This window comes from Sinohyriopsis cumingii, chromosome 5 (assembly GCF_028554795.1).
Source record: "Sinohyriopsis cumingii isolate HCF-2022 chromosome 5, ASM2855479v2, whole genome shotgun sequence".
NCBI lineage: Eukaryota > Metazoa > Mollusca > Bivalvia > Unionida > Unionidae > Sinohyriopsis > Sinohyriopsis cumingii.
The window spans coordinates 116159001-116171505 of record NC_142965.1 but is presented as its reverse complement, the minus strand read 5'-3'; the positions used below and the strand labels follow the sequence as shown (position 1 = coordinate 116171505).

The 12505-nt window shown below is 35.5% G+C and overlaps 1 protein-coding gene across 1 annotated transcript in view; it reads right to left on the bottom strand.

Annotated features, from left to right (window-relative positions):
* Positions 1–12505, bottom strand: part of LOC149800036 (ATP-binding cassette sub-family C member 4-like) — a 143292-nt gene that overhangs the window by 73530 nt on the left and 57257 nt on the right. Inside the window, exons 9-11 of the mRNA XM_089959559.1 lie at positions 6397–6516; positions 5095–5184; positions 766–957 (exon numbers count right to left, since the gene is read on the bottom strand). Of these exons, the coding sequence (XP_089815685.1) occupies positions 766–957; positions 5095–5184; positions 6397–6516 (402 nt within the window). The remainder of the gene's footprint in view (positions 1–765; positions 958–5094; positions 5185–6396; positions 6517–12505) is intronic.

The following is a 12505-nucleotide window of genomic DNA, read 5'->3' as shown; positions in this document are numbered from 1 at the left end:
GGTATAATATGCATGGGAATGAAATAATCAGTACCATGATAAACGAGAAAAGGATTATATATGAGAGAAGTAAATGTGACAGCAGACTTCAAGTATTTTTACATTGTCATTGTGAAGAGGCTGATTTTGGGATCAGAAAATTCTTAGCTGGGATAAATTTAGGAAGTAGCATATTGATGAAGCGTTGCAAGGTTGAGAATATATGATACAAATTATATGCAGTGTAGTAGACTTTATCTGATATCTGCTTAATTATCTATCTCGGTTATATTGTGAAACGTTGTATTAATAAATATTATTGTCTTTATTACAACTTACAACTACACGTTTAGTCACCCATCTGATGTACCGACTCCGATTTATTCACTTCAATGCCAAATACTGGAGATTTACACGTTACCAGTTCATTAATCCAATGTTGTTAGTTTATGCTTAAATGTCTAATTAATGACGCTGAATGAGGTTCTGTAATACTTTCTAATTTCAGCAGTAAACTGCCACTTTTCATGTAGAGTTGTGCAAACTAACCCTGTGATGTATTAATTCAGGTTAGTGGTCTTTTCAGTTAACTTATACAATCTATCTAATTTACTTGCATACATATATGTGCATCACAGAAAACAGATCTATATTATATTTATTTGTATGATAGTCATGTTAAACCCAACTGTTTGTAATGCAACCAATTTTAACGGATAAACAAGAGTACATTACACGTGCTTACAGTACAAGAAACTGTTCAGAATTTAAAACAGCCATTCTTACCTTCTTGAGTGCACATGCGTTTATGATTCTGTCATATTTCTCTTTCTGGTAAGGATTTCCAAAGGTAATATTTTGTTTTAAGCTTGCAGAAAAGACCCAAGGCTTCTGGGCTACATAGGCTACGCGACCATTCACTTGAATACTTCCACTTAAGAGGGGTAACTCTCTCAGAACGGCCATCAAAAGGGAAGACTGGAATATTGGCATAATAAATAATTATTAGCTAATCTATATTTAAAATAATGAACTGTTGTTGTACATTCATAATATAATGTTATACAGGCTCATGTATCAGTATAACGGAATCTTGCCTATAGGAACATGAGATGCATCATATGGAGAAAATGTATACGAGTCAGTTTTGTAAACGACCTTTTTGAATTGTCGTGAAAAATTAATTCTATAAAAAAAGGTATTTTGCCACTCTCCTTTCTTCACATTGATGACTCTGCTTGACAGCAAGAATATAGAACTGCGGTAAGCATGAAACATTAGTAAGAGAATGATAGGGAAGAGAAAACTACTGTTCACAGAGTTGTATAATGGACTGGTAGCAGGGTTGTTGAATGTCTTCATTCTGTGGCTTGAAATAAGCACTGTTAGTCTTCTCATGTTAATACTGCTCCGGTGGCCTAGTGGTTAGAGCGTCCGCCTCGGATACGGGAGGTCGTGGGTTCGATTCCCGGCCGAGTCATACCAAAGACTTACAAACATGGTACTAACAGCTGCCTCGCTTGGTGTTCAGCATTAAGAGGTTAGTGTTAGGACTGGTCGGCCTGGTGTCAGGATAATGTGACTGGATGGGACATCATGCTACATGTCTGCGGCATGATGCCCCAGTGCTAGACATCACTATAAACTGGAACATTGCAGACATCGTAGCGATATGACTGAAACATGGTTAAAGCTACGTTATAAATCAAAATCACATATCATCACATCTCATATTAATAATGGCAGGTACTGATGTAACAAGATTAGGTGTTGAAGCGAAACATGCTTTGGTTACCTACTCTTGTAATGATAAGGGTGGTACAGGTCGTTAAAACGCCGTGTTTGTGGCACATTCTGCAATTTTACCAAATAAACGCTACTTATAGGAAGGAGTCTCTCTACAGATCCTCTTGTACTGGTTAAATATGCATGCAAATCTTTTGGCTGGGTGTAATAAACGTCATCAAAATGGACAATTGCTACTGTTAAAGTTATTTTGTGTATTGAGAAGAAAACAAAAACTTAGTAAAATCCCAGTGATACCAATATATTGCATTGGGATGCCACAAACTGGAATAGGTTAAGTAAATTTCGTTTCTTTGAAAATTTGTTCTTGATGATATTAACATTAACATATAGACGATAGGGGACAACTCTTACATATTAAAGCCCCTTCCAGAATATGTTATGATCAGTAAACGAAATTGCTGCCAGGTTAAACACCTAGAAATGGATTCGTACATATTCCATGTAAATTTGGAATGAATTGATAATTACATGATTAGGTAAGTATTTACAGAGATATGTAATTTAAAACATTCATTTCTCCATCAGATACATAGCCCAATCACTTTAACATTAGGAGAACAGGTAAGATCAGGAATAAATGCTCGAGGATGCGACCTCTTCCTATATCACCCTACGTAAGCGCGTTGACTGCTTTACTAAAGGCATGAACTTTTAACACAAGCAGCGCAACCGATGATCCAACGTTTGTACTCGTACAAGTTAGATCCTTGTAGAATCCTACATATGGCTATTGGCTTACACGCAAACGTATTCTGGGTAAATCCAGCGAAGGTTGTAAAGTCCTACCTGGGGCTGAGGGTGTGTTGTCATGAACACGGTTCAGTAACTGTTTGGACAGCTACAAGTTGCTGTCAACATTTACCTATATAATATGAGAGTCCGTGTTACGTAAATAGAAGCTGGATAATGTATACTGGGCATTCCATCAAATTGAATCCACTATATCTTGAACTGAGACATTACGTTTAAGGGCCAGTGTCATGAACATATATTGTATTTCATGACCAAAATTGTCATGAGTCATCCTTTAAGGGTTCGGAGCACGCGAATCAAATAATCCACTTTAGCCAAATGACCAGCACTGTTGGGGTGATGTCTTGCTTTCCACGCCTTAATTGGCACGAAAAGCCTTTGAAAGCTAGTATCCTTATTTTAGAAATATAATATCTTGATACACATAACACCTTCAATCACTTTCACTTAACATCAAAATGTGTCGATGCAGCCAAAAACAAAAAGATAATCTGTTATTTAAGGATATGTGTATAATCCCTTCCGTAATCACTGTCCATAAAGCTGCATCCTCGGTATTTTCTGACAACCATAACATTAACATAGTGGCTTAAGGGTGGCAAAACTGGATAATGCCACCAATTTGCATATGAATCAAACATAAGACCAGCTGCCTCATTCTCAATGCAATTAGCACAGTGTCAACGTTTTCAAGGCTATCAAAGTACGACGATGCCACCGATATTAAAAACAATTAAATCACTCCCTTGTTTGGGAGTGCCGCATGTACGAGCCAACTTCAGCCACCAGAATATGCAAGAGAGGAGTCTATTAAGAAGAATTTAAGTCAAATTGACAGGATTTCTATGCTTAATATATCACAATATAAAAGAAAGGCGTCACTGGTGACGACCATTGTCCTGTATTGCAGGACTTTAAAGTCTCATCAATCATACCATTCTATGTCGGGATAATAAAGGATGACATGCAAATATGTGAAAGATAACTATATGTAGCTTTGAAAAAGCTAGCCTTGTTAAATACAGCATTTAATGGTTTAATTACCTTATAAAAGATTATGTGTAGCAGCAGACTTAACTCACAAGATGCTCAATCGGCGGTTTTGTCCAAACATTAGTGACGTGTTAACTTCAATACTTTGCTGTCATTATCCGGTATACTTATGGTTGCAGTAGTAATTGTTCCTCACGCCATACATTCAGTATTTTGCAGTCATTAAGCATTAAGCTTGTATGGATACCATGAGACGTGATTTCAATCTAATTTTTATCTATCCATATCATTTGTTATTCTTCCTTACATTTTCAGTAATTAAGTACTGCTTGCATATGAATACCATATGCTCGTCTCGTCTCTCGCTATCCTTACTTATCTTGCAACATACTAATTTGAAGCAGTGAATATAATTTACACCTACATATATGTGTGTGTGTGCGTGTGTTTGTCTTTAAAAGTTTCCAATTGGCAATTAATATTTCTTGCTATTTGACTCACTAGAAAACTTTTACAATGTCTCTTCCTGTAGCTAAGATTTAAAGGAAGTTTAACTGTTCATCAGTGATACATGTACATATTCCATCTCCGGGAACTTGTAGGTACGAGTCTATTGCAGTAAATGAAAATGTTTAGGAACACAATGGTGGTAAGAAGGCTAGTATATGAAACTGGTGTTAGCAAAATAACAGGAAAAACAGTAATGTATTGTGGGGAACGTACCGATAGTTTTTACCTCTTGCCACACAGAACCAGTTACCAGTCTATTGTTATTTACACTTAGTTCTTTGCAGATGTTTTTGTAAACTGCTGATACAAAATGGTCTAAATGTTAGTGCTAATGTTGCAATGAACTTGCCAAAATAATACTGGCTCATTTTCTGCGCCAGGTCAACTTTCAGTTTAGAGTGATTATCATATGTGTACTTGAGATAATTGCATTGGTCGATAAATAAACATGCATTGGAACTTTAATAGCTGTATGCATATGATGTCGCCACTAAACAAGGAATGGAACAAAATCCTGAACTTACGACTGCAAACTTAAAACCTCTGACGAGAAAATTAAAGTTTATTAAAGGATAAAAGCGAATCTAGCAAGCCTTGTTGCATCAAACGAAATACAACATGTAAATGGAACAGGGTATATTCGACAATGTTTCGATTTGAAATGGAAATAAGCGACATAAAAATTAATATGAAAAAGAAAATGTAATCTTTCTTTTCATTAGTTCTAGCTGGTCACAAAGTTCGAGAACTCCATATTAAAGGCAACGAGGATGTTACAGTTGCAACATCATAATCACCATGTTTACGGTTGTCAACCGCCTTAAATTTTCATTTCATTATTATTATACTAATTATTTTACAATGGATGAGCATGATCAACTGATGACATATATACATACACTCATATTGTTCTAAAGTAATGAAATGGAACAAAACATATTATTATTGGGTGTGCTAGTTTTTGATGGGGCTTCAACAATGTTTAGAGAGTCAGTCCTAGTGTGCAACTTTAAAAGTTCATTGTCTAACTCTGACAAATATATACTTTACCTTCCCAGATCCTACATGCCCTATGACTGCCAGCAGCTGTCCTCTTTTCACTGAAGTAGAGATCTTGTGTAAAGTGTTTTGATTCAAGGTCTGGAAAGGTGATTGAAACGGTTTAATTTGTATTTAACAAAACCATATACAGCAAATAACTATATATTAAATGTGGTGTTACGAACTGTAACAAAGTTGAATGATGACATACGTTTAGTTTTTGTCCCACACAATTAAATTCTAAATCTCTATATGACCTAGTTAGATGTTACATATATTTCAAGTTTAAATTTACTATGTATTCAATCAATTTCCAAATTAGTATTTGAAGAGAAAAACAACGACGAAATCTGACATAATTGTTTCAGCACTTTATTTGATTAGGTTATGCAGTTGTTGCATAATCGTATTAGAATGATGTACACTGAAGACACATTAGTTTCAGAAATGCAGTAGTTAATACAAATGTTCCAATCATACATTGAATATCGTCAATACAGAGGCATATCAACATGATTGAAACATTGCTGGGGTACATCAAGCAGATTTGGCATACTTGTGTAAAGATTTTACCTGCAAAAGTCTACTTTAAATAGTGTACACAATTAAAGCTAAAACACCCATATTACAACTGACTCAAAATCTGTATGAAGTCATCTACATGTGTAAGAAAAATATAACGTTTATTTGACTCGGTACTGGAGTTACTGCATCAAACTTGAAACAAAACATTCACAAACATTGTCAATGTGTTACCTTGATCAAAACGAAAATGGGGCATTATATCGGAGAATGAATTGTCTCCTGACAGTTTAATCCATGTAACCGTTGTAGTGGGATTGAAGGGCAACCACATGAGTTATTGATTGAACAGCCAACAGCTAATAATGCACGCTAAATTTGAAGTAAATCTATCAAGGGGCTTATACAATATAAGCAAGTGAAAAACCTAGAACCAGAAACCATAACAAATGTTGATAATGACAACAGAACGGAAAAAGTCACCGCTATTTCATGACTTTTAACTAATGCAGGCCCTTCAATAATCTCCAAAACGTCTGCAAATCTAATTTGGTTATATACATGTGCATATTAAATAGATTACACACATTTGTTTGATGTAATCATTTTCTGTGGAATTGCCTTAAAAGGCGTGTTTTTGTGAGAACAGATAAGCCTGGAAAGCAACAAAATTGTATGTGCTATCTGTATTTTCAGTGGGCAGTTGAACAAGATGCCAATTATTTCACAAAACACACACAAATAAATCATAGTCATGCTCTTAGCAGAGTAATCAAACATAGGCAGTACCTTATCCCATATGGCCGTGACATCGTTTATGGTCACAAAACAGTCATCTTGTCTGGTATTCGGATTGGATGCTGACCTTAACTGTGAATCGGATTCCAGCTCTTCTAGCATTAAAAAGGTCTGGAACAATATTGTTTTTTTTTAAAATATATTCATACAGAAAGCACCCAACAGATGTTCATGCAAAATTTATATCTATTATTAATAAATTTCCATCATACTGTGTAAGTTTGAATGATTATTGTTACATCAGTCAAGTAGGGTAAGTAAATATTGACATTGTTCCGTTAATTGGACATTGTTATTGTTCTGTTAATTGGACATTGCTGAAAATATTTTTTGAGTCAAAATTGACATCATGGAAATCAAAGAACTAAATATTTAAATCTTGATCAGTATGTCCTGTATATCTAATATATATCTTATCTATTTAGACATTTCTTCCGTTCACTGAGTAATTCTATAACTATAAAATGTTTTTACACAGTCTTGAAAATATGTCGCAGTGTTATATCATTATATGTCTCCAATGTAGCTAAAGCTTTCTCCATGGCAATATCTATCTTCTATTTTGATCCCCATGACTTTTACCTATGGGTTGTACCAAGCATCTGTCTTCAGCCTAAGACTTTTTGTGCTTAAAGCTAGTTAGAGGTAAAGAAGAGAAAGGGTAAGACCATCATCCCATGCTAAAATGTATTAGTCAAGTCAACCTAACATACATATATACATATCCTGATTATTCGCAGCACAGATACAAATAGGATTGGTAATATCTGTCGAAGTTAGCAGTCCTTAGGGTCATTGGGTTTGTTGGAGAACAACGTAGCTGAAAGCTCCAAAAGAGTGTTTATATCAAATCCTATAAAAGACAGGAGTTTCAATCTAAGCATCACGATTTTGAAACTCCGAACTCTGCAGATGGAAAATCCTTTGTTATTGGTGCAGATGGAATTACTTAAGAACATCTGCTAAGTGAAGATCTAAACCAATAATTGGGCCTTTGATAATTCAAATATGCATTAAATGACTGTACAATGAACTATAATTGTGGGGTTGAACATGACCTCTCCTCAAAGAGGTAGAATATAAAAAGAAATATCCACAGAAAGAGTGGCATCTAGAATTAACACGTTTCCTAATGCACCAAAAAAGCCAAGGATTCTCCAATCTACATCATAGACCATGAACGTAGATTGTATCCGAGCCTGAATGATGGAATTTATAATCTTGTTTGCAATGCAGTTGGACTGCTTATGATGAAGGAAGACTGAATTTAGAGGAGAATCTGAGGACTGTTCTAATGAGATCCTTTGCGTTGCAATAGTCAGTTCGTCCACTTGAGTTGGTCTATCAACAAGCCGAGAAGGTCACTAAACCAATACCGTTGAGGTCACAATGGTGTTATTAAGACAATCTGAGCTGTGGATACCCTGATATTCTCTAATACCTGTGCAATCAGCTGTAGGTTAAGACAAGTGATCAGCCGACACCACCTCAACTGAACGTATTCGCCGCCCCGGCGTCTTGGTCATGGCAATCAAGTCCAACAGAGAACTGAACCGAAGGTTGAACAAAATTGTGAGTACCCTCGTGAAAATGTCTGCAAAGATATTTTCGCAGAATGTAACAAAGTGAAACTCCTACTGATTCTTCCAAGCATAAAAATGTCAAGCCTTTCAAGAAGAGATAAGAAGTATGAATACTCCTTCTCGTCTCTGGTATGCAATCACTGATGTGTTGTCTGAAGAGAACTCATAGAATGAACCCTGCGTTCATCTGGGAACCCTTTCAGTGGAAAATGCAAAGCAATAATTTCCAAGCTGATTATGTTTATCACACATTCTTCCTGGGGTCCAGTGGCCTTGGAACATATTTCTGTTTTGCTTGAGTACAGGGGCATGCAATCGAACTCCAACAAGAATCAAAGATATCCGGGTTCGGTTTTCATGTCGCACAGTGGAGAAAGTATATAAATCATAAATGGACTCTTCTTAGGGGTACCAGGTCCAAAACAGAATTCAAAGTCCCCAGAATTGAACAGTAAAACCTGGGAGACATTGTGTTCTTGCCTTCAGAGTTCGCAATAGATCCATAATTCTCCTTGCGCTGGCTATGAGATCATGCATGCAGCCCAGATAGGTGAGGAAACTCATTTCTATGTAAAATCAGTCACAGGAAGGACTGATCTCTGCATTTTCTAGATTCGATATAAGTCTGAGCTGAATCACTATGGAACAACATGAGGTCATATGATGGAACAGGGACTTTTACATGCTATGGTGCAGAAGCCAGTTGTCGAACTACCGGTTAATGGTGGCGGGGATAGTCAGATGCTTGAGCAGTCATTACCTTCATCACTCTGGTAAATACCTTTGGTGCTAAGGCTCTCTGATGCGGACGAAAGATTGGGAAATAGGTATCTTGATATCGATACAACCTGTCCAGCTCAAAACCATTTTCGTTTAGGACCAAGTAGATATTATAAGACGTTGTTATTCTTTTTTATATTGTGTTTAATTTTTGTCCATGACAGTGAGTGGTAAACAAAGTGTTTACTGCATTTGAGTTCAAGTCCAGTCTTATTTACAACTTACGCTAGGTTTAAACGTAACATTTTGTGTCGTACGTTAAGTAAAATTTGCAAAGATGTTCAGTTGGAACACATAATTATTCATTCGTGTTTTAGAAAAGTGTCTACGAATCTAATGAATTTATAGTTGTGTTGTTGAAACTCCCCGAGTTTTGTCGGTCGTTAAACAACGTTTATTATTTTTTAAATATACGTTATTACTGTATATTTGATTTAATTTATGCTTGATTTGATTAAATTGTTTGTTTGTTAGTTTAAAATTTTTATTCCGTTACATGTTACAGCAATGTAATTTTGTTTACTGGAATTTTACATTTTGCAGAAATTAGTTTTACCTGACTGTGTTTTCGTGAACACTTATTACTAGAACTTTGCATCTTAATGCTGACCAAGTTTCCTGAACTTGATTCAGAATTAGCAGCATTTGTAATAAACAACTTCTTTCCTTGATTGTTTTTATTGTGCGATTTATAGGGCAGAACCGAGGTTGTACTGGTGTACGTGAATTTAGACATGTGAATAGCCTATATTTCGGACTTCTGGTTTTACCGGAATTGCGCAGTAGTCAGATTCAATAATGATGTATTAAGAAATAATTTTAGTCGGGCTTTTAAACATTTCGACGTCAAGGTGTTCATTTCTTTGTGACCAGTTGGAGTTAAAGTTTATTTTTCTTCAAATTATTTGGATTCTAAGAGATTAATTATTTTCCCTTGGAATAAAAAAGTGCTCATACCGAATTTTTGGACAAAGACATTTATTGAAGTTTATTTGGAATTCAAAACTGGAATATTATTTTACGTGGTTCAACGAAGACCTGTAGACACATGAGTACTATACTGTTTATAGTATACGTCATCGCCTTCCATTTTGGATTTTCGTCGGGACACGAAATCAAATTTATTACAGCATTGTATTACTAGGACTTCTAATTTATAATTCTTGGATTATTCTTGGATTATGTTTGGATTTGAATCATAAAACCGTATTTTCTTTTCCTCAATATTACCTTGTTTTTCTAGGGAAATAAATTATTTCTTAAATTTTACAAAGCTTGTTGTCTTCACTTTTTTCTTGTTACAGTTTATGAAAGCTTAAACACGTAACAAAGAAATTGGTTTGCTCCTCCTTGGATATATGAATTTTGACTAAATATTTCAGAAAACTTTGTTCTTTGAAACTTGAATTCCCCTAATTTTGAACTTTAAAAAAATCCCAAGTATTTTTTTTTTACAATTTTGAAATCGTTAGTGAAATCAATAAGCTTTTGCTACAATGTCATCAAGAGTGGAAATATCTTTTTCAAGTCCTACCCAGGAACAATTAGACCTTTTGAGAAAAGATGAATTTATTCAACTTGGCAGAATATATGATCTTTCTGAGACAATAGCTTCCTTAATGAAGCAAGAAATAAAAAATATTTTGGCCCCGTATTTGGTAGAAAAGAATGTTTTGGATAAAAGTGCTTTGGTTTCGATCGGTAAGTTTGTATCAGACTCTGACACAAAAGTTAAGGAATTAAAATTGAAATACAAGATGGAATTAAAGTTAAGGAAACTGGAACTTCAGAAAGAAGACAAACAAAGCAGTTACAATTTGAGAAAGAGAAGGGAAAGAGAGACAGGAAAAAGAAAAAGAAAAACAAATGCAATTAAATAAGGAAGAAAGAGAGAAAGAAATACAAATGCAGTTACAAAAAGAACAATTCCAGTCACAGAAAGATCAAATGCATTTAAATTGGAGAAAGAGAATGAACAAATGCAACTGGAGAAACAGAAAGAGCAAATGCATTTACAATTAGAGAAACAGAAAGCGCAAATGCATTTACAATTGGAAAAATAGTAGGAAGAGAGGGGATATCAATTTAAAATAAACGAAATAGAACTGGCAAGTTAAAAGCACATTCCCACTTCAAATGCAAATGTAAGTTTTGATGTTGCAAAAAGAGAAGCTGGTCAAACGCATGTCGAATTTGCATGAGAAAAAGAGCAGTTATTTGATAGATGGTACTTAGCCAAGAAAGTTGAACAGGATTGTGAAAGTCTCAAACAACTTGTATTAGTTGAAGAGATCAAAAACTGTGTCCATAATGATATTAAGATTTATCTTGATGAGCATAAGATCGAAATCTTGGAAAATTATGCTCGTGCTGCTGAACAGAATTCTTTAATTCATAATGTTTCTTTTGTAGGCAAGTCTTCCACTCAGAAGTCTTCTGGCTGAAAAGGGTTTCAGCCTAGTACATGCCCTTCTAAATATCATTCTGGCACAAGTTTTAAAAATCAAGCTTACGTGTACCTATTGCGAGAAGAAACGACACGTTATTTCTGATTGCTACAAATTGAAAACTAGGCATCAGAATCAAGACAGAACTATTCAAAATGCTCTTATTTCTATGAGGTCAAGGTCACGGTCATGTATTGAAAGCAATACATTTGTTGGGTCTAATAAACCCCAGTCTGATTTTATTATGGAGAATTATGAACCATTCATATCGGAAGGTTCTATGTCACGTTTTGGTGATTTGGCCAATCCTATCTCTATTAAAATTTTAAGGGACACAGAAGCATCTCAGGGTCTTTTATTGTCAGGTACCTTACTTCATTCTGAGCAGTATATTCCAATGAAAATGTTCTTATTCAGGGAGTAGCCTGCGGCTTTGTTAATGTTTCCCTCCATTGTGTAAATTTGTCATCAGACTTAGTCTCAGGACCCGTGACAGTCGGAACTGTGAGAACTTAACCCGTTGAGGGCACTCATTTATTACTAGGCAACAGCCTAGCTGGACACAAGGTTGTGGTTAATCCAATTGTAACTGACAAGTCTTGTTTAGATCAGAAAGGCGATCCAATTGAAACAATCCCCTGATTTCAACCCAGCTTGTGCAGTTACCAGAGCCATGGCAAAGAAAGCTGAGAATGATGTCGATAAGGAAAGTATTCCTTTAGGTGACACATGTATTGGTCAGGCTTTTGATGAGGTCACTTTCACTCCTTATTTGGATCATTCAGAAGGTATTGATCACTGTGATCATCTTTTAACTACTCATTCGCTTTATTTTAATCAGGGTGAAAACCGACAATCACTTGTCGTCGAACAGGACAAAGATCATGAGATCTCCTGTTTGTTTCAAAGGGCCATTAGTGAAACTGAAGCCGTTGAAATACTTGTCTGTTATTTCATTACAAATGGAATTCTTATGAGAAGATGGAGACCTCCCGAGGTACCTGGTGGTGATGAGTGGTCAGTGAACTATCAAATTGTAGTTCCAAAATCTTACAGACAGAAAATAGTTATTGTGGCCCATGAAATTCCTTTGGCTTATCATTTAGGGAATAATAAGACTTATCACAAGATCTTGACTCACTTTTTTCAGCCAAAATCAAACGTGAGATCTTGTCATACTTGTCAAATGGTAGGTAAACCCAATGACAATCTGCAACCTATTACTGCATTTAATTAACCATTTAGTAGAATTATAGTAGACTGTGTTGGTCCCTCACCTAAGACCAAGTC